Source organism: Alosa pseudoharengus, unplaced genomic scaffold (assembly GCF_046254945.1).
Source record: "Alosa pseudoharengus isolate Yale_2024_CS ecotype anadromous, Long Island Sound unplaced genomic scaffold, YU_APseudo_1.1 YU_APseudo_1.1_scf_16, whole genome shotgun sequence".
NCBI lineage: Eukaryota > Metazoa > Chordata > Actinopteri > Clupeiformes > Clupeidae > Alosa > Alosa pseudoharengus.
Window position 1 is genome coordinate 15327404 of NW_027468630.1, and position 24159 is coordinate 15351562.

The 24159-nt window shown below is 43.2% G+C and overlaps 1 protein-coding gene across 3 annotated transcripts in view; it reads right to left on the reverse strand.

The window, feature by feature from the left end:
* Nucleotides 1–2575: 2575 nt before the first annotated feature.
* The window catches only part of LOC143125585 (disintegrin and metalloproteinase domain-containing protein 19-like), a 48646-nt gene continuing 27062 nt past the window's right edge, over nt 2576–24159 (reverse strand). The window contains exons 15-23 of one of the 3 annotated variants that reach the window (XM_076287202.1): nt 19291–19399; nt 13439–13652; nt 7491–7568; nt 7180–7288; nt 6191–6329; nt 5469–5559; nt 4856–5264; nt 3663–3769; nt 2576–3112 (exon numbers count right to left, since the gene is read on the reverse strand). In XM_076287202.1, coding sequence (XP_076143317.1) covers nt 3708–3769; nt 4856–5264; nt 5469–5559; nt 6191–6329; nt 7180–7288; nt 7491–7568; nt 13439–13652; nt 19291–19399 — 1211 coding nt within the window. In that variant the 3' untranslated portion in view covers nt 2576–3112; nt 3663–3707. Of the gene's footprint in view, nt 3113–3662; nt 3773–4855; nt 5265–5468; nt 5560–6190; nt 6330–7179; nt 7289–7490; nt 7569–7733; nt 7812–13438; nt 13653–19290; nt 19400–24159 lie in introns of all 3 variants that reach the window. The other 2 variants (XM_076287200.1, XM_076287199.1) reach the window with 2 other exon arrangements.

Below are 24159 nucleotides of genomic sequence, written 5' to 3' on the forward strand. Positions count from 1 at the left end.
GAGACATACTGTAACCATGTTACAGTAATGCATCTGTATGTGTCTTTAGCTGTAAGGGCACCATACCACTAAAGACACATACAGTTGCATTACTGTAACATGGTTACAGTATGTCTCTGGCTACAGTTGCCTGTAAGTTACTGTAAAAATACAACAAAAAGTCTAACAGTGAAGAGTTGGCCCCTAAGACTATGGCCATTGCTCAAATGTATGGTTGTTTAATGTCGAATGTCAGAGTAATTACATTCCAAAATGTGCCTTAATGATACACCACAATTTATAAAGGAATGAAGTTCATATCAGATGGATCAGAAGAATAATTGTTAAGGAAGTACAAGATTATTCTACGGCTGCTTCTTTTCTAATAAATGTGGGGTGTGTCAGGGATGGGCAGGAGGATGAATACAGAAGCCTGGTGGAGAACTTTGTGCAGTGGTGCAAACTCAACCACCTCCAACTCAACACTTCGAAGACCAAGGAGATGGTGGTGGATTTTTCGCAGGTCTAAGCCCACTCTACCAGTCTCCATTGATGGGGTCAATGTGGAGGTGGTAAATACCTACAAGTATCTGGGCTTACAACTGGACAATAAACTGGCAAATACTGAAGCACTCTACAAGAAAGGGCAAAGCAGGCTGTACTTCCTGAGGAGGCTGCGGTCCTTCAATGTCTGCAGTAAGCTCCTCAGGATGTTTTACCAGTCTGTTGTTGCCAGCGTCCTCTTCTATGCTGTGGTATGCTGGGGACGAAGCACAAGAAGAAGGATGCTGGGCGACTAGACAGGCTGGTAAGGAAAGCTGGCTCTGTCATGGGAGCCGAACTGGAGTGCATCACTTCAATATCAGATAAAAGGACCCTGAGCAAACTGATCAACATCTTGGACAATGAATGTCATCCACTCACGAGAATTCACTCACTGCCATGCACAACTGAAAGGCTGGGGAAGTCATTTGTCCCCAGGGCCATTGAACTGTTCAATGCTTCACTAAAGGGAAGAGGAGAGATAGACTTCTCTGCATACATGTCTGCCTCTCCATGTTTGAGTACTGACTGCCCACTACTGTTTTACTACTGTCCACAGCCTAATGTTTTACTGCTACACTGTTTTTCATGCTATATTAGCACACATGACCAATGGCTTCTGCTACAATACTGAATGGCTGTAACCCTATTACCTCAACCTATTCTTGCACTGTCTCTATTGTACAGTGGACTTTTGTTATATGTATATATTTATATTTACCCTTTCTGCTGTAAGTGCATATTGTGTGTGATGTCTGCATGCTACTAATACCTTGAATTTCCCTTAGGGGATCAATAAAGTATCTATCTATCTATCTAATGGGCTACATTAAATATTTCATGGCCACCAGATGGCAGCATAGCACTGTACTTTGGGCCTTATTTGGGTGTAAAGCAAGTAGTGAAATGGCATCATCTGTAAATTGTACATGTAAATCAGGTTTATAGGCCAAGTGTACTTATATATATATATAATATATATAGCGTATAAAAGGAATTTGTTCTCTGCATTTATCCCATCCATGAATATGTGAAACACACAGAGCACACAGTGAGGTGAAGCACACACTAACCCGGAGCAGTGAGCTGCCTTGCAATAGTGGTGCTCAGGCAGCAGTGAGGGGTTGGGTGCCTTGCTCAAGGGCCCTTCAGCTGTGAATGTGGGCGTGGGAGAGCAGTACTCAACCACTTCCCCTGCCCACATTTTTCCTACTGGTCTGGGATCGAACCGGCAAGTGGCAAACCTTTCGGTTTCAAGCCCGAAGCCCTAACCAGTAGGCCACAGCTGCCCATATTGTGGCCATGCAGCGCAATCACGACTGATCGAACACAGGTGGGTTTATAACGACTAATCGACCACAGGTGCATTTATAAACTACTGACCACAGGTGGGTAAGAAGAACTCAGTACAACAGTTTTATTTCCTGTTAGAATTGTATTTCCTGTTTGAGTTTCCCCAGGGAGGGGTGTGGTCAGCTGAAGCTGGATTTGTCCCTGAGTGACAGCTGAAGCAGAGGAGAGACTTGCAAGCGGAGAGAGGATGCGTGTGTGTGTGTGTGTGTGTGTGTGTGTGTCATCTCCTCACGGATCAAGAGCCCTCTTCCTGCTAGAGATCCAATCGTATTGCAGTGTCATGGACTTCCTGTTTCAGAACCAATCGTACTGCAGTGTCATGGACTTCCTGTTTCAGAACCAATAGACCTCTGAAGTTCGCCTACAAAAAAGATCCAAAACGGCCATCTTTGCCCATATAAGGAGATCCGGTTGTTAATTGAAGCTAACTACCTATGGCAAATTGCATTGCAAGTTAGCTCTGGGGTAGCAAAAATCTAAGTGTGCCGCCTTCACTTATCGGAGATCACAGTATCCACTCGAAGGCAGAGGACAAAAGTGTGTTCAGGAAAACGTCTGCATTTCAGACTTTTTCATCCCCACGAGACTTTAACAGGTGCGATTATTCAAAATCCCCATGTTATTTTCCCATAGGAAAAATCGCCAGATACCGGATGTCAAAGATGGCAGCTTTTTTGTAGGCGAACTTCAGAGGTCTATAGTACTGCAGTGTCATGGACTTCCTGTTTCAGAATCAATCGTACTGCAGTGTAATGGACTTCTGCTAAAGCAGCAGTCATGTTGTGTCATCAGAGTCAAGTCACATTGTATGCTAAGCTGCTGTAAACCAAGGCTTCCCCACACACACATGCACACCGCATACACACACACACACACACTCCTCACACACACGCACAACGCATACACAAACTCATTCACATTTGTTCTAATCTAACATTCTAAAATTTATTTCACCTGTCCCGCAAAACACACATGCACACACACACACAGCGTGTGTTCCTCTGTACACACACACACATGCTTGAATTCTTCTGCACACACACACACGTGCACGTGTTCCTCCGCACACACACACACACACACAGCGCATGTTCCTCCGCACACACACACATGCTTGTGTTCCTCCGCACACACACACACACACACACATGCTTGTGTTCCTCTGCACACACACACACGTGTTCCTCTGCTTGGCAAGACTGTTGCTCAGCTCTGCTTTGTTGCATCTTTCTGGGTCCTGTAACACATTAGAACACATAACACATTAGAACACATGACACATTAGAACACAGAACACATTAGAACACATGACACATTAGAACACAGAACACATTAGAACACATAAACTCTAACACATTAGAACACATAAACTCTGTTAGTACAGCCCTGAGCAGTCGGCTGCATAGCTGTCAAAATAACAACATAAATAAATTTCCCGGGTTTCTCACCCAAAATACGGGAAAATTTCAACATTCGTCTTTCTGTTGCTATCCCTCTGCTGACAGCAGGAATTCAGACGACAAAACTGCTGCACTAATTAAAGGAGCAGAGAAGCTAGGTCTAACGTGACTGTGTTTACATATTGGCTTCAAATTGTGCTCTGACAACAAGCATGCTGTTATCTTAAATAGGCTAATCTCAATCTAAGGTTGCCTTCAATCAAGCAAAGCAAGCAAAGCAACAGGACAACAGTACAGAGACGGACAGGTCCAGTGGTCGAGCTAATGTTATGAGAGCATTAAAATACGGGATATTTCAAGGGAAAATATTAACGTGAGGGTTGACACCTTGCACCGGCTGGCTCTTTGGGCAGCAGAGGGGAGTCAAAGCCACTAGGTGGCGCCAGCTCGCTTTTCTGGGCCTGAAGGGGCTTTGATTTCGCTTGTAGTCCACTCTGCTGGAGTAAAACACACACATACACACACACACACACACACAGACACAGACACAGATACACACACACACACACACACACACACACACACACACACACACACAAACAGAGAGTTAAGTCCTCAGTCTCTATCGTGAGGCTGTATTGAGACACACACACACACACACACACACACACACACACACAGAGTTAAGTCCTCAGGGCCAGATGTACGTACATTTGCGAACGTAGCATTATCAGCGCCATGGCCAACCCGCAGAAACCGCACGCTATGACATTTATATTAACGTTGTATTTATCAAACCTGGACTTCATCAGGTAAACAGTGCCTTTCTCCGCCCCCTACCGCAATTTACGAAGGTTAACAACTTAACAACATACTTCAATCACATTAAATTAACTGATGTCAACATTAAAAGTAATCAAACGTTTAGCGATCATGAAATAATACAATACATGATGTCAACAAGCAGGGAGATAATGAAGATCAGTAGTTCTACTCAAACTACTTGTGCATGCTATGGAATATTGGTCAAATCTAGCAAGTAGGAAAGTTTAACGTGAAAGTGAAAGAAAGACATTCGAAAGGCCAACAAAAGTTAAGGTTGCTTTTGATATAGTACAAAGACGCAACTGGTGCTCTAAATAGCGATTCTGTTGTCTTTGAAAGGTTCTCTTATAGACGCATTTAACCGCAAACCGCATTTAACACCTGCTTTTACAAGGCGGATATATTTAGGCACAAAATAGACGTTTCGCTTTCATGGGCAGTTTTAGTACATACAGGGGAATACCTAATTAGGTGCATTTTATGCTTCTCCTCCCATCTCTTTACACAAAACTCCCACTTTCCCCTGACCCTCCCATGAATGCATATGCATAAGACTGAACAGTGCAATTGGACATTCTCAGCTCCCTCAGTGCGGCCTGTTTGTACATACCTCGCCATTTTTTTACACGCACGTTGCTAAACAAATACGCCTGAAGTGGGCGCAAAAGCGTTACATCTGCCCCTCAGTCTCTATCATATGAGGCTATACTGAGGTCTTCAGTTTACCCATCAGCCCATGAGTATGTGGCTCTCACCTCTCTTCTGATTGGCTCTCACCTCTCTCTTCTGATTGGCTCTGACTGGGCAGAAGGGTGGCGGCCGGGCGGGGGGGTCCGGTCGGGTGTGTGTGTGTGCAGCGGGGGTGGTGTGTGAGTGTGGGGGCTGTGTGTGTGGTGTGTGTGTGTGGGGGAGTTGAGGCGTCTGTGTAGGGTGTGTGTTGTGTGGTGTGTGTATGTGGCCTGGTAGACTGGGTGCTGTGGTGTGTATTTTTGGTGTGTATGTTGTATCGGCGTCTGGTCCAGCGTGTGATGTGTGTGCAGAGTGTGTGTGTGTGTTCTTCATCGTGTGTGTGTTCCGGGCGTAAGCAGGGATTGGGGGAGGCTTCGTGGTTGGCCTGACGACAGCATTCCGTGAACAGGGGGTGTGGCTTGGACGGACACTAGCCTAAAGAACAGGGGTCAGAGGTCAAACACACATCACATTGCTTCCTGTTTGTAATCATGTGATGTCACTTCCTGTTTGTAATGTGATGTCACTTCCTGTTTGTAATGTGATGTCACTTCCTGAGAATAGTGATCCCAGAGGTGATCTGCCATACACTCAGGAGGAAAGACTGACATTAAGAGTGTGTGTGTGTGTGTGACTTACCGTTGGTGTGTTTTGGGCTTCAGGATTCCTGAGTTGGAATGTTGGGTTGGCATGACTCCCGGCTTCACTTTTAGAGTTCGATACCGAGGAGCTAAGCACACACACACACACACACATTAACACATTGCAATTCTGTTTAGTGTGTCCATGCATGATTTAGGGTGCCATCCACATGGACACGACAACATTTTTATTTTTCTGAAAATGTAAATGTTTTGTATCGTTTTGTCCATACAACATGTTAGGTGTCTGAAAACGCACTATTTAGAAAACGGGTTCTATAATGGAGATTTTTGAAAACGGCAAAAAAACCAACATGGTCATTTTAGAGTTTTTGTGTGGACGAGGTATTTTCTGGCAATGGAATGGAAGCCTTTCGTTCTTGTTTGGATGGGGCCTAGATTTCAGAGTAAAAGTTTTCTTGTTCCTACAGTGGCCTGCTGTGAGTGCTTGGAGCCTCGCTATGAACTGGTTGTGTGATTGTGTGGTTGTGTGTATTGTGTTGATAACAGCTTTTTCTAGTGTGAGACTGAAAGGTTAACATTGCTATGAACTGACTACCCTTCACCCTATCCTGTGTGTGTGTGTGTGTGTGTGCGTGCGTGCGTGCATGCGTGCGCGTGGTGTGTGTGTGTTTGTGTGTGTGTGTGTGTGCGTGCGTGCGTGCGTGTGTGTGTGTGTGTGCGTGCGTGCGCGCGTGTGCACATAATCAGTCTTCTCACCGCTGATTGGTTGAAGCCGCTGGAGGGGTGGGAGTCTTCAGGAGGCGGGGTTTGTGTTTGCAGCACCACCAGACGCCCACTGCAGCCAATCCCACAAGCCCACTCAGGAGGAGGAGCAACACCACAGGAAGTAGAGTGTCTGGGATCAGAGGTCAGAGGTCGCTGATCAGCCAATCAGAGCCTGAGGCTACACACAGCATGTTAAAGGAGAATTCCGGTGTGATATTGACCTAAAGTGTGTTGAAACATGATACCGAGTGTGAACGTATGTCTCATAGCTCACCTCGGCTTGTCCCCTGCACTCAGAAATCTGGCGCTAGTTAGCCAATGCTACCAACAGTGTTTCGTTGCGGTGCCTCGGGCATCGGCCTAGCCATGCAAATAAAGTAGTAGCAGCAACTGGAATCCATGCATTTCCACGGAATTATTTTTGGAATCTGATCCCTTATCATACCTGTTCGTTCGTACTCGTCGCTCGACTTATCGTGACTAAATTCAAGATGGCGTCGACAGTAAAATTCCTTAAGGTACTGTCTGTATAAATCATCTTGTAAATAAACTACCAGTGCTTTTTCAAAGTTCTCCCATGTCTCGTTTTAAATGTCAAGGCCCTCGGAAGTCTACCAATGAAGTATGGAGATACTTTGAGCCTTGTAAATGGTGTAAAACAGTGATTTATTTGCATGGCTAGGCCTATGCCCGAGGCACCGCAACGAAACACTGTTGGTAGCATTGGCTAACTAGCGCCAGATTTCTGAGTGCAGGGGACAAGCTGAGGTGAGCTATGAGACATACGTTCACACTCGGTATCATGTTTCAACACACTTTAGGTCAAAATCACACCAGGATTATCCTTTAACACATAAACACCTGCACACACACACACACCCACACACATTATTAAGTGATGATGGGCTGTGACTCACCGTGTACACACACACACACACACACACACACACATTATTAAGTGATGATGGGCTGTGACTCACCGTGTGGGGCGATGGGGCCGCTGTCCACACTCCCCCCCTCCCCCGGAGCAGAACAGTACGGGGGGGCCCACCCTGAGTCACAGTGGCAGTGATGCCTGTTATTACACACCTAACACACACACACACACGGAACACAATTGGGGGGGGGGGGGGGCATCCTGAGTCACAGTGGCAGTGATGCATTTTATTACACACCTAACACACACACACACACAGAACAGAATGTGTGTGTGTATGTACATGTGTGTGTGTGTGTGGTGTTTGTATATGTGTGTGTATGTACATGTGTGTGTGTGTGTGTGTGTGTTTACCCCATGCCCGTGGCAGTTAGCATTGCACTCATCTGCTCTCAGGAAGGATGCGTTTCGACACTCTCCTGAGAAACAGATCTCAGGCACACACACAAACACACACAGTGGCAATGATGCCTGCAATTACACATCTAACACACACATGCATATGTGCATTTATGTGTTTGTGTCCCGTCTTTATGCAGTATGTGTGATGTATGCATGTGTGTGTGTGTGTTTACATGTGTGTGTGTGTGTGTTTACCCCATGCCCGTGGCAGTTAGCATTGCACTCATCTGCTCTCAAAAAGGATGCATTTCGACACTCTCCTGAGAAACAGATCTACAGAGAGAGAGAGATGAGAGGAGAAATAGAGAGGAAGAGAAAGAGATGAGAGGAAGAGAGAAATAGAGAAAGGAAGAGAGAGATGAGAGGAGGAGAAATAGAGAGATACAAAGAGAAGAGGGAAGAGGGAGAGAAATAAGAGGGAGAGAGAGAGGGAGAGAGAGAGAGGGAGAGAGATCAACAGGGACAGAAAGAGACATGAGCATGTGCATCAGTGTCACATCACACAAAACAAACAAACACACAAACAAACACAAGAAATAGAAGTGGACGTGAGTCGAGCCAGCTTCGTCTGTTTCTTCCTATCTCTATGGCCACGGAATGTTAAATTATTCTGTAAGACAGGGGTTCTCAAACTTGTGTGGGCCGCGGACCCCTCATGGAGTGGAAAATTCTCCAAGGACCCCTCATAATCGCAACACATAAAACTTAAGTGAATCATGTAGGTGTATAGCCTTTTTTCTGTTAGATGCTTATGTTATATGTGTTTTTTAAAAACATAGAGTGCGAATACCACAATAGTCATGTTAGCAAACTTTGACAGTATGTAGGATTTTTTTTAAAGGATTTTTGTTTCTTTGTCAAATGTAGGCCTATTGTGTTGAACACATAGTGTTTGCTTCACATAACTTTCATTTTGTTGGCGGTTAATTAATAATAAAGTGTTTTGACGTATTGATGTAACGTATCAGCAGATCAATTGGGCAAATACTGATACTGTAGCATTTTTCGCCATACAGTATAAGACAATTTTATATTTTGTAGCAAACTTTGTCAGGGACCCCCTGAAAATGTGCTGCGGACTAATGCTGTAAGATATTAGCAATCGTCTTTGTTTGTATTCTGTAATTCATAATTAGCTTTATTTTTTTGGAAACAGTTGAATTAGTTTGATCAATCAAATCAGTTTATCAGTTTTTTCCTTAATAGCTCTCTGGTAATTAATCTCTGGCCGTTCATTTGTGGATGACTGTAGATAGTTATATGATATGTATGTATTTAGCCGACGTGTCTGTACACATTAGGCTACACCATAGGCCCTCTACACCATCTCTACACCATCTCTACACCACAGGCTTTATTGAGAATAAAACACTTCACAGCTGCTCGCCATCACCATCCTCCAGTCCACACCCATGAGGATCTAATGAAAAACCATCATTCGTTGTCTTTTTGCTTCCTATTGTAAAAACCCACTGCTACACTAGTGGTCGGCATCCCTCGGTAGATATTTGATTTTTAAAAGTCTGTGCATCCTAACTCTTGTAGGCTAGCCTACCACTCTGCTTTGTCTACCACTCTGCCTACGACTCCAGTTGTTAGCAAACGGTGACATGAAATTATGACGGAGGTGCAAAACCTTAATCGTTGTCACATATATCTTTGATGATGTCATAAATGTTCCCTCCAATACCATTTTGAATCTGTTTTAGTAAAAGACCACAATGCCAAATTGAATTGAAAGTCTTGGAAAAATGAAACAACCAAATTGTTTTCCTTTGTTTTTGTTGTGAACATATATATAAGTGTGTAATGTATGTGGTTGGTGGTTCTGTGCTTTGCCATGAAATCAATCTGACAGCTACTGCACAAACTCCATCCTTCTGTTATTATTCCCTTTGTCTATGGTAATACCACTGTAATGATCAATAGAACAGCTTCCCTTTGTCTATGGTAATGCTACTGTAATGATTTGGATTGACTGTATCTCCGTCTATGGTAATTATAGATCAAATGTATCTCTGTCTTTGAAAATTGGGACAATTAGATTTTTTTTTCATAATTGTGCTATATGCTCAACTACAGTATTACAATCAAAATAAACTCTCTCTCCCTCTCTCTTTCATCCTCTCTCTCTCTCCCTTTCTCCCTATCTCTCTCTCTCTCCCTCTCAATCTCTCATCCTCTCTCTCTCCCTCTCTCTTTCTCCCTCTCTCACTCTCCCTTTCTCTCTCTCTCACTCTCTCTCAATCCCTCATCCTCTCTCTCCCTCTGTCTATCACTCTCTATTTCTCCCTCTCTCTCTCTCTCTCCCTCTCTCTCTCTCACTCTCTCTTTCTCCCTCCCTCTCTCTCTCTCTCTCAATTCAATTCAATTCAATTCAATAAGCTTTATTGGCACGAATGTACATTTTACAGTGTTGCCAAAGCATTCAATACAATAATAATAACAATAATAATAAAAGTAATACGGATGGTGATAATAATAATAATAATAATAATAATAATAATAATAATAATAACACCTGGATGATTAAATGAACAAAAAAAAAAGGATTATTATGTTATTGATCATGGAACAAGGGCTGTTCTCGCAGGATTAGATGTACTCAGCAGCTAGGTGGACACAACTGTTTACTTCCCCTAGGAGGAGTGATAGTTTTTGTTCATTGTTTGTTTTAAGAAATTCGGGACAGTTATCTCCAATTTTAGTAAATAATTCTTCTCTTATAACCTCGTATCTTTTGCATTCAGTAAGAAAATGCTGATCATTTTCTACTACATTACCGCAGTGAGCACACATCCTTTTTTCAGGGGCCAGCCAGGTTTGCCTGTGTCGCCCCTTTTCTATAGCGAGGCTATGGTCGCTGAGCCTGTACCTTGTCAATAGCTTTCTATGTTTATAATTTTGAATTTGAGTTAAATATGGTGCCAATTTGTAATCAGATTTTATTAATTTAAATACATTGAGTCTACTTATTTGTTTAATTTTATCCCTCCAATTGTTAATGTAATTTTCTTTCGAGGTTTTTTCTAATTGTTTTAATTTTGAAGCAATGGTTGAGTCAATTTTGTTTAGGCCATGTTTTTCAATTAGGTAATTTAGGGGATTCTTTTCTGGGATTCCATCCCTCAGCTGGGCAGCAGTATGGTGGTACTGCTTGGTTCACTGTGTTGTAGGTGATGCCAGAATTTTGCGGATATTGAGAAGGAGAGGGAATCTTCCTAATTCAGCTCTACAACCCATATTCAAGCAACTTTTGTTCACTCCTAATATATTTTTACAGAACTCTAAATTAAAAATTCCGGCCTGGCTTTTGTCCCATGTCTCCAAATTGTCTTTGTATTTGGTGCCCCAAATCTCACTCCCGTATAATAGGATTGGTTTAATTACAGAATCCAAAATTTTTAACCATATTTTTAATGGGGGATTGTATTTAATTAATGATTTCCTTAAAATGTAATATGTTTTTCTTGCCTTTTCTGTTAAATCTATGATTGCTTTCTCAAATTGTCCGGTATATGAGATTATTAATCCTAGATAACAATAATGTTTCACTTGTTCTATTGATTGTGAAATGGTAATCGTTAGATGTTGATTGTTGTTTTTGGAAGATCATAATTTTTGATTTTTCATGATTGATTGGTAGGGCCCAAGTTGTGCTATATTTGTTTATTATATCAAGGCTTTCTTGCAGTCCCTCTGCCGTTGGCGATAGTACGAGCAGGTCATCTGCAAAGAGTAGACATAGAAGTTTTTTCTATGTTGGTGGCAAAATCATTTATATAAAGGTTAAATAAAGTCGAACTAAGACAGCAACCTTGTCTGACTCCTTTGGTCTGGTTAAAAAAATCTCTTTTATGATATTATAAGTTTTCCCCCCAATTCCGCTATTAATTAAATTTTAACATTAGTCTCTCGTGCCAAATTGAATCAAACGCTTTGCTGAAATCTATGAAGCAGCCAAATAATTTACCTTTTTTAATTTTATTTACATGTTCATCAATTATTGTTTGAAGTGTATTTATATGATCTGTCGTTCTATTGTTTTCTGAGAAGCCAATCTGGGATGAATTTAGGATATTATTATTTTTAATGAAGTTTGTTAATCTATTGTTTAGAATTCCACAAAAAGTTTTCCAGGGTTGCTGCCTTGTGATATACCTGTAATTATTTGGATTAAATTTGTCGCCTTTTTTATGAATTGGAGTAATGTGGCTCACTTTCCAATGATCTGGAAAGTGGCCCGATGAAAGAATCATATTGAATAATTTCAAGATTGCCTCTCTTAATTTAGTTGTGCTGTGTTTCAACATTTCATTGTAGATTCCATCACTGCCGCATGATTTTTTGTTTTTGAGGAATTTTAACTTTGTTTTTAATTTGTGCATGGTTATTGTAGAGTCTAATTGATGTAATTTATCCTTTTCTGTTTGTTCGAGTTTTTTCAATTTATATTTTAAGTTTTTTTGTTCATGATTTAGGCTATTTTTTTTTCATACAATTTTTAAAAATGTTCTGTCCATTTTCTGCCATCCACAAGGGGGATGGAATTGTCTTTTTTAGTTTTGTTAAAGTTATTCCAGTGATCCCAAAAGGTGTTTTGATCTAATGCATCTTCAATTTGTTTTAGTTGGGTATTTACATGATTAGTTTTTTGTGTCTTAGTAGGGATTTGTATTTTTTGAAGGGTGTTATGATATTGTGATCTAATCTCTTGATTTATTGGGTCTCTGGGATTTATTTGAACATATTCTCAGTTCCTATCACAATGTTTGGCAGTCTTTGTCAAACCATTTGTTTGTATTCGTATTATTTATTTTTTAGTAGTATATTTTACTTTATTTAAAGATCTTTTGGCCACTGTAGAATTTTTTTTTGTTAATCTTTCAGTAGCTAAATTGATGTTTTCTTTATCATTTTCGAATTTGGTGAACAGGAAAGAGTAGATGTTTTCTATTTGGATGCAGTTTAATTGTTCCAGATTGTCATTGTTCCATATGTATTTTACGGGGAGTGGGTGTAGGGCTGATGTAGATTGTTGGTGTTCAAGATTAGGGTTCTTTTTAAGACTAATGGTGATGTGACTATGGTCCGATAAAGGCAGCTGAGGCATCACCATGAAATAATTTATTTGAATTGGGTCTAGGTCTGTTATAGCATAATCCACCACACTGCTGCCCAGGGATGAGGAGTAAGTGAATTTGCCCAGAGAGTCACCCCTTGTTCTGCCATTGACAAGGTACAGACCCAGGGTTTTACAAAGTTGTAGAAGTTCCTTGCCATGTTTATTGAGTATAGTCAAAAGTATGCCTTTGTCTACTCACCACAGTGTTTTGTTGGAGTGTTGTAATATATTTTAGGCCAGATGGGTCAACATAATCAAGGTCATTTCCATTTAAATCTCCCATTAGTAGTATTTTCCCAATGGGTTGAAATTCAGTGATATCCTTTTTTAAGATATCAAATGTATCTTCAGAGTAATATGGTGACTCATAGGAAGGAATGTACAAGGCACATAAGTAAGTGTCTTGGCTGGAGCATGTAAGCTCTTTGGAGAGTTTAAGCCATATATATGATGGTCCTTTTCTTACAATGTGAATATGTTTTTTAAGTGACTCTTTGAACCAAACTATAATTCCACCTGAGTTCCTGCCACATTTAATATTGGGGTGTTTAATAGAGGGTATATGTATATCTCTGTAATTAAGTAAAGAATAGTTTTCCTGTCCTTTTTTAGCCCATGTTATTTACAATATTTACAAAATCAAAATCTCAAATTTTCTCTCCAAATGAAGAATGCATTCCCTGAATATTATAACTTGTGATAACTTGAGAATTCATTACTATAATATTATTTGCCAGAAAATAGAAATATAGAAATCTCTCTCTCTCTCTCTCACCCCGTTTCCTCCACATCTGGTGCCGGTCATGACAAGGCCAGGGTCCAGTGTGTCCTCGCTGGTGTCGCTGGTCTCTGTGGTCTGGTACACGTGTGTTCCCTTACAGGTGACGCGGTGCGGCCCGCTCAGCACCGTAGTGGGGATGACCACGGCGTTCCTGCTCACCGGACGCTCCGCACCGGACACACACTGGATCTTACCGCACATGGCGTCTCTGCAGCAACACACACACACACACACACACACTAAAGTTAAAGTTGACAGATATCTAGCAGACACTTTTTTCCAAACTGACACGGACTCGCAAAGATGGCAATCGACATACAGTACAGTACACACACACACACGCACGCACAGACACAGTACAGTCTGTGTGCGTGTGCGTGCGTGTGTGTGTGTGTGTGTGCCAGGGTTTCTGTTGTCCGGTAATTGCTGGTAGTGTTAATTTCGTCAGACGAGACGAGAGGAAATATGTTCGTCAACGACCTTTTTTTTCATGACTAAAACGAGACGATGACGAGACTGCACTAATGTCCTGTCACATCCACGCCCTCCCAGCCCTCTGTTCCAGCTCCAGTCCCTGCAGCTACTCCAGTCCGGCTTCCTGCCCAACCAGCATATGCAGATCCAATCCGTTCATCCTCCCCAGAATTTTAGTTTGCCTTCATTAGTTTCCCGCCTTGTTCAGTGCCCACCTGTTTCCAATCCTAATTAAGTTCCTATTTAAACCCTGGACTCTCAGTGTGTGTTGTCGATTATTATTTGTGGATTCAGCGTGAAGCTCTGTGAAAAGAAAATACCTTTTGTCGTGTTTGCCCCTTGTGGCCTTTTGTTTTGTTTAAGTAAAGTAACGCCTTGAGCGTCTGCATCCTAAAAACTAGGGATGGGCAGAACGAGGCTTTGTGAAGCAACGAAACGTTCGAAGCAATTGCGCCGGAATGTGTCGAGGTTTCGAAACAATCCGACACACGTAACTCCATGGTGACATCTAGTGGCCAGTTTTGCTAACATCACATTTTGACCGTGAAGCACAACTGCTTCAGACGAAGAATATAAATAGCCAACATGGAACGCAAGATTTCGTCCACAGCCACATGGTTCAGTAGTTAACACACTTGCATTCGGCCGGAGCGGCCGGTGTTCGACTCCCTGCTGGTGCTTAAAAAGTTCAGACTATTATATGCCTTCAGTAACTTGAACATTTTTATATCTGCCAGTTACAGATGTTTTGTTATTTCAGTTTCATAGTACATTATCCTTTGGAATATGCTGGAGAGGAAAATGCTACAATGGTTTTAAAATGTAGGCTATGCTTATGGCCCAGGGTTTTTTTTGGGAACATGTTGTAGGGAAATAAAGGATACATGAATGAAGCAGGTTAGACTAATCAGGTTCAACATGGGAAAACTAAACAACAAATTTTTTGTATGTCAACATCATTTTTTATTTAGGAATAACAGTTGTTCTGCCGTCTTGGCATTTAATCTGTTTCTTCTTTTTGAATAAACCTCCCCAGCCAGAAAAAATTCTTTCACAAGGCACACTTGTTGCTGGCATGCACAAATATTTGTTTGCCATCACACTTAGGTTTGGATAAACCACTCTCCTCTCCTGCCAGTATTTCAAAGGGTCACTAGACTATATCTATCTAAACTATCGCTCACTGTCGGCCTGTCAATTAATCTATATCACCAACCTACCAATCACAAGAATGCACTATCAATCGCTATATGTCGCTATATCTCTCAAAATCTCTCTCCTCACAAAAAACCCACAAAGATAGGATGTGTTTGAATGACTTTTAAGCATTCTGAGACTTTGTAATTTAGATCAAACAGGTGTTTACTCGGGTAATTGGCTCGCGCGGTAAGTGTGCCACCTGTCCAAACCAAATTGAAACACCACGAAGCCTCACTAAGCCATGGTCACGTGACATGGGCGCTTTGAACCACACTTCGAAACACTTGCGTTTCGGAAGCTCGACACTGTTTCGAAACGTCAGCTTCGAGCGTCACATCCCTACTAAAAACCTTGTTTCAAGTCCTTGTTTGTATTTAACTAGTTACACTGATGATGCAAAGTTTGCTAGCAAGTAAGCTAATAGACCTCTGAAATTCGCCTACAAAAAAGCAGCCATCTTTGACATCCGGTACCTGGCGATTTTTCCTATGGGAAAATAACATGGGGATTTTGAATTATCGCACCTGTTAAACTCTGGCGGGGATGAAAAAGTCTGAAATGCAGACATTTTCCTGAACACACTTTTATTCTCTGCCTTCGAGTGGATACTGTGATCTCCGGTACGTGAAGGCGGCACACTTAGATTTTTGCTACCCCAGAGCTAACTTGCAATGCGACTTGCCATAGGTAGTTAGCTTCAATTAACAACCGGATCTCCTTATATGGGCAAAGATGGCCGTTTTGGTTCTTTTTTGTAGGCGAACTTCAGAGGTCTATATGGAGAAGTTCCAGAGAATGTCTAATAAGAGGAGAACTGCCACTCTCGGAAAACTTCCGGTTTCTGAACTGGTTGCAGTTCCTTCTGTGGTTCCACATGAGGACGCTAGTCCACGAGTGCAGAATGAATGGAGGTCTATGGAGCTGAACCCTTCAAAATCCACTTTTCTCGGGATATAATTTTTTTTCAAGTAATTTGAATATTGTATTCCAAAGGGGAGGCAAAGAAAATACACTTGGTTGAGTATTATATTTTTTAAAGTCACTTAATTGTTCTAAAAAGCCTTTCAAACGTGTCGTTGACGTCATTCATTAGCACAATGCTAACGTGTTATGGGCAACAACGACCCAACCTGTAAGAAATCAAAAGGACATAAGTACTCGTTCATTCAACTTTTGACCTATAAAGTTATACAAACTACAATCAAATCTGAGATTTGTCAACGACAATCAGGTGAAAGAGACAAATTTAGCCGTCTAGCTCCATTGACTCCCATTCATTTTCGCCCCCAGTGGAACTCTGGTGGAACTGCAACCAAAATTCGGTACACCGGGACTTAATACGGAGTGGCCAGGCTCTCCGTAGACGGGCTCTGGAAGTTTGCTAGCAAGTTAGCTAAGATGCTTTTGTGCGCATATCGCCATCTAGCGTGGCAGAGTAAAACATTAATACTTGGGTCTACGACAGTGTTTCTCAAACTTTTTCAGACGAAGGACCACTTAACTAACCAATAAAAAAGAAATGCACGGACCACCTAGCTAAAAAAAAAGATTAGACCTACACCAACAGTATATTAGCCTACACAATAGGCCTACTCACTGAACCACCTTGCTTATTGTCTTTGCACTTTGCTTATTGTGTCAGAGGATATGATTGATATGAGGATATCAAGTTCATGATTGATATGAGGATATAAACTGGCATATCTTAGACCAGGGGTGTCCAAACTACGGCCCGCGGGCCAACTGCGGCCCGCCACGCACTTTAATCCGGCCCGCCGAGCATTTATTAGTTTATCATAGATCCGGCCCGCCACGCACTTTAATCAGGCCTGCCGTGCATTTAATTAATTAGGTTATCATAGGCCGCTCGCTATTCCAGCATAGACAACGTTGTGATTAACTTTAGGCTACTGCAAACTGCTTTACACTCTTCTTAGAGAGCGTTTACCATGTCAATGTCAAAACACCTTGTTACATCGAGATACATAGTATCTCCATTGCAGCAGATCTAACTACGTTATGCTACTCCATTTAATTGGGAACGCATTTGAGCGTGCACAAGAGGGAGATACTGCGACAGGTTCCAGCTGGCTTGTTATTGTTTATAATTGATATCTCCTTTTTATAAGAAACTTTTAAAAGGAAATCGCGATGGCAACAGTAGTTTCCACTACTGACCATTTATAAACGTGAGTCATAGGCACAGCACTAGCCATAGGCTAGTGGAGCTAGCAAAAGAGACAGTGACTTAAAGTGACAGTGCACCATTTACAAATGAACAGTATTTCTTAAGGAATTAATTTTCTACAACAGAATTACTTTGTCATTTAAATTATACAAAACATTATATATATATATATATATATATATATATATATATATATACACACATTATTTTTTTGTTGTGTGGCCCGCCGGCCAATTTTCAAAACCCAATTTGGCCCTTGAGTCAAAAAGTTTGGACACCCCTGTCTTAGACAGTGTTGCATAACTGTTTGGATTTACATACAAGTTGGTTCAATATTTCAAACAACTAATTTGTATTATATTTTACCACGTCTGCTCGCGGACCACTTTGCTCCCCGGACCACACTTTGAGAAACACTGGTCTACGAAGATCATGACAGTGGTCCAGTCAAATCTTTTACTGTCTATGGTCAAATCCCAGCCGAGCTATAACTAGCTCGACTTACCTGTGCATGTAAACATACTGACTGACAAAAAATCAGAATGAGTAATTATAACAGATGAGTAGCCCTATGGACACACAATATTGTTGGAAAATTGAGATGTGTGAAACACTATTTGACTGAAATGGTAATCAGAAATAATTTGTTATAAAAAAAAGACTAAAATGTTTTGACTAAAACTGACTAAGACTAAGATACCTTTAGTTTTCTTTTGACTAAAACTAGACTAAAATGACGAGACTTTTAGTCGACTAAAACTTGACTAACAAAAATGATATTTGAATGACTAAATATGGCAAAGACTAAAAAGGACATTTCGTCACAAGACTAAGACTAAGACTAAATTAAAAATAGGTGACAAAATTAACACTAATTGCCAGACATTGGCCGGACAAAACGTCCGCCTAAAATGTAGGCATATACTAAAGCAAGAATATGTGCGTTGGCTATACCGTTATTAAACAATACGCATATGCTGCATTTCAAATAGGAAGTGCACGCTTAAAACAGGAATGGAACAGGAAAAAGGAATGAGTGAGTCGGTTCAAACATGGCCAGGCCTGGCCCAGGCAGACTAGCCTTAAAAGATTTTTCAGAGGCCAGACGCGATGGATTATGGTAAATCGGTAATGCCTGAAGCCTCAGATGTCTGGTCAGCTCCACCACCACCAGAGAAAAAGCCGAAGTGTCAGGCGTATCTGTCGGAATCAGTGACGTTGGAAGTGGAGGTGTGGAGGGTGCGGCCGCACTAAGATACTTGTCATTTTCCGTGTAGACAGACCCATAGCTACACTGGACATGCAACTGTGTTCTGTTCCCAGAGCATGCTTTCTCTGTCTATGATCAGCAGGGTTAGGGCCTCCTCGACAAGGAGATTGCTGGTCCGTGGATAATTTGCGGCACAATCAAATGTTATCATTGAACTGCAGACCGAAAGAAAAAGAAACTAAACATTTTCCAGAATAGGAAATAAATCAATTTGTTATCAAATAAAGAGGCATAGCATTAGGGGGTAGTGGTGTGAGCGCTCATTCAATGTGTGTGCGCATCTGCGCAAGTGAAACTGTTGAACCACTGGAGATAACGTGGGTAGCAGCAACGAACAACATTTTAAAACAACAAACAAAGCGGATTTTTGCTGCCCATGAAAACAGCATAGATACTGGCTAGATCTTTAAATTGACACTAGTTAATGTTTAATGAACATGTTGCATTCTATACAGCCTGATTATGTCATTCTATTCTATGTCATTATGTCAACTAAACCTCTGCCGGTCACTTTGATCGGCACCATTTTCAAGCGGAAACTCTGGCGTGTTCGTGTGCATGTGTGTGCGTGCGTGTGTGTGCGTGCGTGCGTGTGTGTGCGCGCGTGTGTGTGCGTTTGTGTGCGTGTGTGTGTGTGCGTGCGTGTGTGTGCGTGAGTGTGCGTGCATGTGTGTATGTGCGTGTGTGTGTGCGTGTGTGTGCGTGCGCCCTCACCTGTGACTGCACTTCCTGTATTTTCCCTGCAAGTCTTTGCCACAGTTTCCATACTGATCTCCAGCCTGGTTCACCTCAGTGAAACACACCTCGGGAGCAACACGCGCACCTACACACACACACACACACACACACACACACACACACAGACATCAGTTAAACACACCTCGGGAGGAACACGCGCACCCACACACACACACACACGCACCCACACCCACACACCCACACACACACACACACACAGACATCAGCTAAACACACCTCGGCAGCAACACACGCACCTACACACACACACACACACACAGACATAGACATCAGTGAAACACACCTTGGGAGCAACACGCGCACCTACACACACACACACACACACACACACACACACACAGAGACATCAGTTAAACACACCTCGGGAGGAACACGCGCACACACACGCGCACCCACCCACCCACCCACACACACACACACACACACAAACACAGACACACACACACACAGACATCAGTGAAACACACCTCGGGAGCAACACACGCACCTACACACACACACACACACACACACACAGACATCAGTGAAACACACCTCGGGAGCAACATGCGCACCTACATACACACACACACACACACACACAGACATCAGTGAAACACACCTCAGGAGCAACACGCGCACCTACACACACCAACAGACATAAGTGAAACACACCTCAGTGGGTTCACGAGCACCTACACACACAAGGTGTCTGTGCATGTGTTTGTGTGAGGTATGTGGTGTGTGAGAGAAAGAGTGTCGTCTGTGCGCATGTGTGTGAGGTGTGTGTGTGTGTGTGTGTGTGTGTGTGTGCACGAACATCACACCAGCTATCACACATGTGATCAATGCTTCGCTAACCTCTGGGACATTTCCAGCAGCGTTCAAAATGGCCTGGGTGACACCGTTACTTAAGAAAATTTCTCTCAACCCTGCTCAAGTCGAGAATTACCGCCCTGTCTCACTCCTGCCTTTCCTATCTAAAGTTATTGAACGAGCAGTCTCCAAACAGGTCTCTGACTTCCTTTCACAGAACAACCTCCAGTCCGGCACTCTCAACCTCCAGAGTGGCAGCATGTCGAGGTAGCTCTGTGTCTTTGTGTTTTTTTACCGTCTTTTGTTTACTTTTTACTTTGCAACTTTTTTGGATTACGCACTTTGAGGAGTGTTTTTATTCTATCCTATGGATATGGATCTATTACAATGCTCCAGTGGCAGCAAACTTGCGTACACAAGGGATCAGCTGCTTGCACTATGACAGAATGCTGATAGTGTTCACGTTAACATCCCAGAGGAACTGTGGTGCTTTTGGGGGTGCAGAGCGGGAGTTAAAGTGAGGACGAGGCGTCTGGAGAAGAAGTGGCGATACAAGCCCTCAGTTCCTTCGATGGTTATGGGAAACGTGAACTCACTGGCCAACAAGACTGACAAACTGGCTGCCCTGGTAAGAAATCAGAAGTTGTACAGGGATTGTAGTTTGTTATGCTTTACGGAGACGTGGCTAACAAGCCATATCCCCCCGGCGAACGTTGAGCTGCCCGGCTTCAGTGTAGCTCGTTTGGAAAGAGACTATAAACTTTCTGGCAAAAAGAAGGGAGATGGACTGGTGCTATACATAAACAACAGATGGTGCAATCCCGGACATGTTACAGTGAAGGAGACTGTATGCTGTAAGGATGTGGAGCTACTAGCGGTCAGTCTACGACCATACTACATGCCGAGGGAGTTCTCGCACGCCATTGTCTGTATTTATGTTCCGCCACAAGCCCTCCCGGACACAGCGTGTGACGTCATTCACTCTACAGTCGCAAGGCTCCAAACTCAACACAGTGATGCCTTCTTTGCGATCTCTGGTGACTTCCACCCTCACAAACTTCTACCAGTTTGTTGACTGCCCAACTAGGAAAAACAGGACAATAGACCTCATGTATGCAAACGTGAGGGATGCATACAGTGCCACCCCCCTTCCCCCACTGGGGAAGTCGGACCACAACCTCATTCATCTTCAGCCAATGTACAAGCCAAAAGTTCAGAGGCTCTGATAGACTGCTGACTGGAGAGTGTTACAGAATGGAGAGGTCACACATTGCACTACTGACTATCTGAACTTCTGTATGGACATTGTTGTTCCCACAAGGACTGTACGCTGCTATCCAAATAACAAGTCTTGGATAACCAGTAATGTCAAGACCCTTCTCAATAGGAAAAAGATGGCGTTTAAAGAGGGGGACATGGCAGAGCTGAGGCGATTACAGGGGGAACTCAAGAATAAGCTGAAAGAGGCTAAGGAGGACTACAGAAGGAAGATGGAACAGAAGTTGCAGGAGAACAACATGAAGGAGGTGTGGGACAGTATGAAGTCCATCACTGGCCTTAAAAAGAGCAGCAGCTCTGTGGAGGGAGACCTGGACAGGGTGAACCAGTTGAACCACTTTTACAACAGGTTTGATTGCCCTGCACCAGCTCCAGACACTGCTCTTGTTTGCGTGCCTGCCCTACCCCCACCTCCCAGTCTCTCCAGCTCTGCATCCAACGATCTGAGCCCACATCACCCAACGCCCCCGTCTGATGCCTCCTTGCCTGTGCCTGTTGAGGTGTCCACGACCCTGGCAGCCTTGACAGGGACATCAAGGAGGTGGTCATCCCCCAGCCCCCACCCCCACACCACCTCATTACCAGTGCAACACTCACCCCCACCATCACTGGATATTGCACCCCTCCCTCACATGGCGACCACGAACAACGAGGTGACAACGACTTCAGTCAACAGCCATCAGACACATAGACCCCAGATGCACTCCCCCTCCGCTCCCCTCCCCCCCTCCATCATCACTGCAGATCAGGCTATCGCACCCCTCCCCCACATGGTGACCACGAGCAGTGCGGCAACAATGGCTTCAGTCAACAGCCATCAGTCTCTAGCCACACGACAACCCGCTCAGAAGCACCCCTCCTCATCCTCCCCCCCCCCCCATCATCACGGCTGGTCAAGTAAGTTATCAGTTAAAGAAACTTCACCCTCGGAAGGCAGCCGGGCCTGATTGACTGTGTCCAAGGCTGCTCAGGGCCTGTGCTGCTGAACTGGGGGAGTCACTGAAGCACATCTTCAACCTGAGTCTCCATCTCAGACGAGTCCCAACACTGTGGAAGACATCATGTCTTACCCCCGTCCCTAAGAAGCCACACCCAAGTGAGCTTAATGACTACAGGCCTGTCACACGTGATGAAGACAATGGAGCGACTGGTCTTGTGCATACTCAGACCCCAAGTACGCCATGCACTCGACCCGCTACAGTTTGCATACCAGGAAAAAGTGGGTGTTGACGATGCCATCACTTATCTCCTACACAGGACACATTCTCACCTAGACAAGGAGAAAAGTGCTGTGAGAATCATGTTCTTTGATTTCTCAAGTGCTTTTAACACCATCCAACCCCTCATGCTGGGAGACAAGCTCTTGCAGATGGGTGTGGACGCTCACCTGGTATCCTGGATTACAGATTGCCTGACCGAGCAGCCACTTTTGTTAGATTGAAGAACTGTCTCTCAGACACTGTGATTAGCAGCACCGGAGCTCCACAGGGAACTGTGCTGATGATAGTGTCAGGAATGGGCAGGAGGATGAATACAGAAGCCTGGTGGAGAACTTTGTGCAGTGGTGCAAACTCAACCACCTCCAACTCAACACTTCGAAGACCAAGGAGATGGTGGTGGACTTCGGCAGGTCTAAGCCCGCTCTGCTACCAGTCTCCATTGATGGGGTCAATGTGGAGGTGGTAAATACCTACAAGTATCTGGGCTTGCAACTGGACAATAAACTGGACTGGTCAGCACTGAAGCACTCTACAAGAAAGGGCAGAGCAAGCTGTACTTCCTGAGGAGGCTGCGGTCCTTCAATGTCTGCAGTAAGCTCCTCAGGATGTTTTACCAGTCTGTTGTTGCCAGCGTCCTCTTCTATGCTGTGGTATGCTGGGGAGGAAGCACAAAGAAGAAGGATGGTGGGCGACTAGACAGGCTGGTAAGGAAAGCTGGCTCTGTCAAGGGAGCCGAACTGGAGTGCATCACTTCAATATCAGATAAAAGGACCCTGAGCAAACTGATCAACATCTTGGACAATGAATGTCATCCACTCCACAGCACTATTATAAAGCTAAAGAGCTTGATTAGTTGGAGACTTCGCTCACTGCCATGCACAACTGAAAGGCTGAGGAAGGCATTCGTCCCCAGGGCCATTGAACTGTTCAATGCTACACTCTCCATGTTTGAGTACTGACTGCCCACTACTGTTTTTCTACTGTTTCACTACTGTTTTACTACTGTCCACAGCCCAATGTTTTACTACTGTTTTACTGCTACACGCTATAGTAATGCTATAGTCATGCAATATTAGCACACATGACCAATGGCGTCTGCTACAAAACTGAATGGCTGTAACCCTATTACCTCAACTTATTCTTGCACTGACATAGTTTTTATATTACCTTGTCTACATTATACATTACTCTCTTATTTGTCCATATTATTTAGAACTACAGGCCAGTCCCGGCCCTGTCACTGCAAGCGTCTCATGCTTGATCATCCTCAAGCACACTGTGGATTTTTTTATTTAATTTATATTAAGTATTTAGTTTTGTTAGTTTTTCTTATCTTCTACTGTCTCTATTGTACAGTGGAGTTTTGTTATATGTATATACTTATATTTACCCTTTCTGCTGTAAGTGCCTGTTGTGTGTGATGTCTGTATGCTACTGAGGCCTTGAATTTCCCCTTGGGGATCAATAAAGTATCTATCTATCTCATCTATCCTGGATCCAAATCAGTCTGGGTTCAAAAGCGGCCACTCTA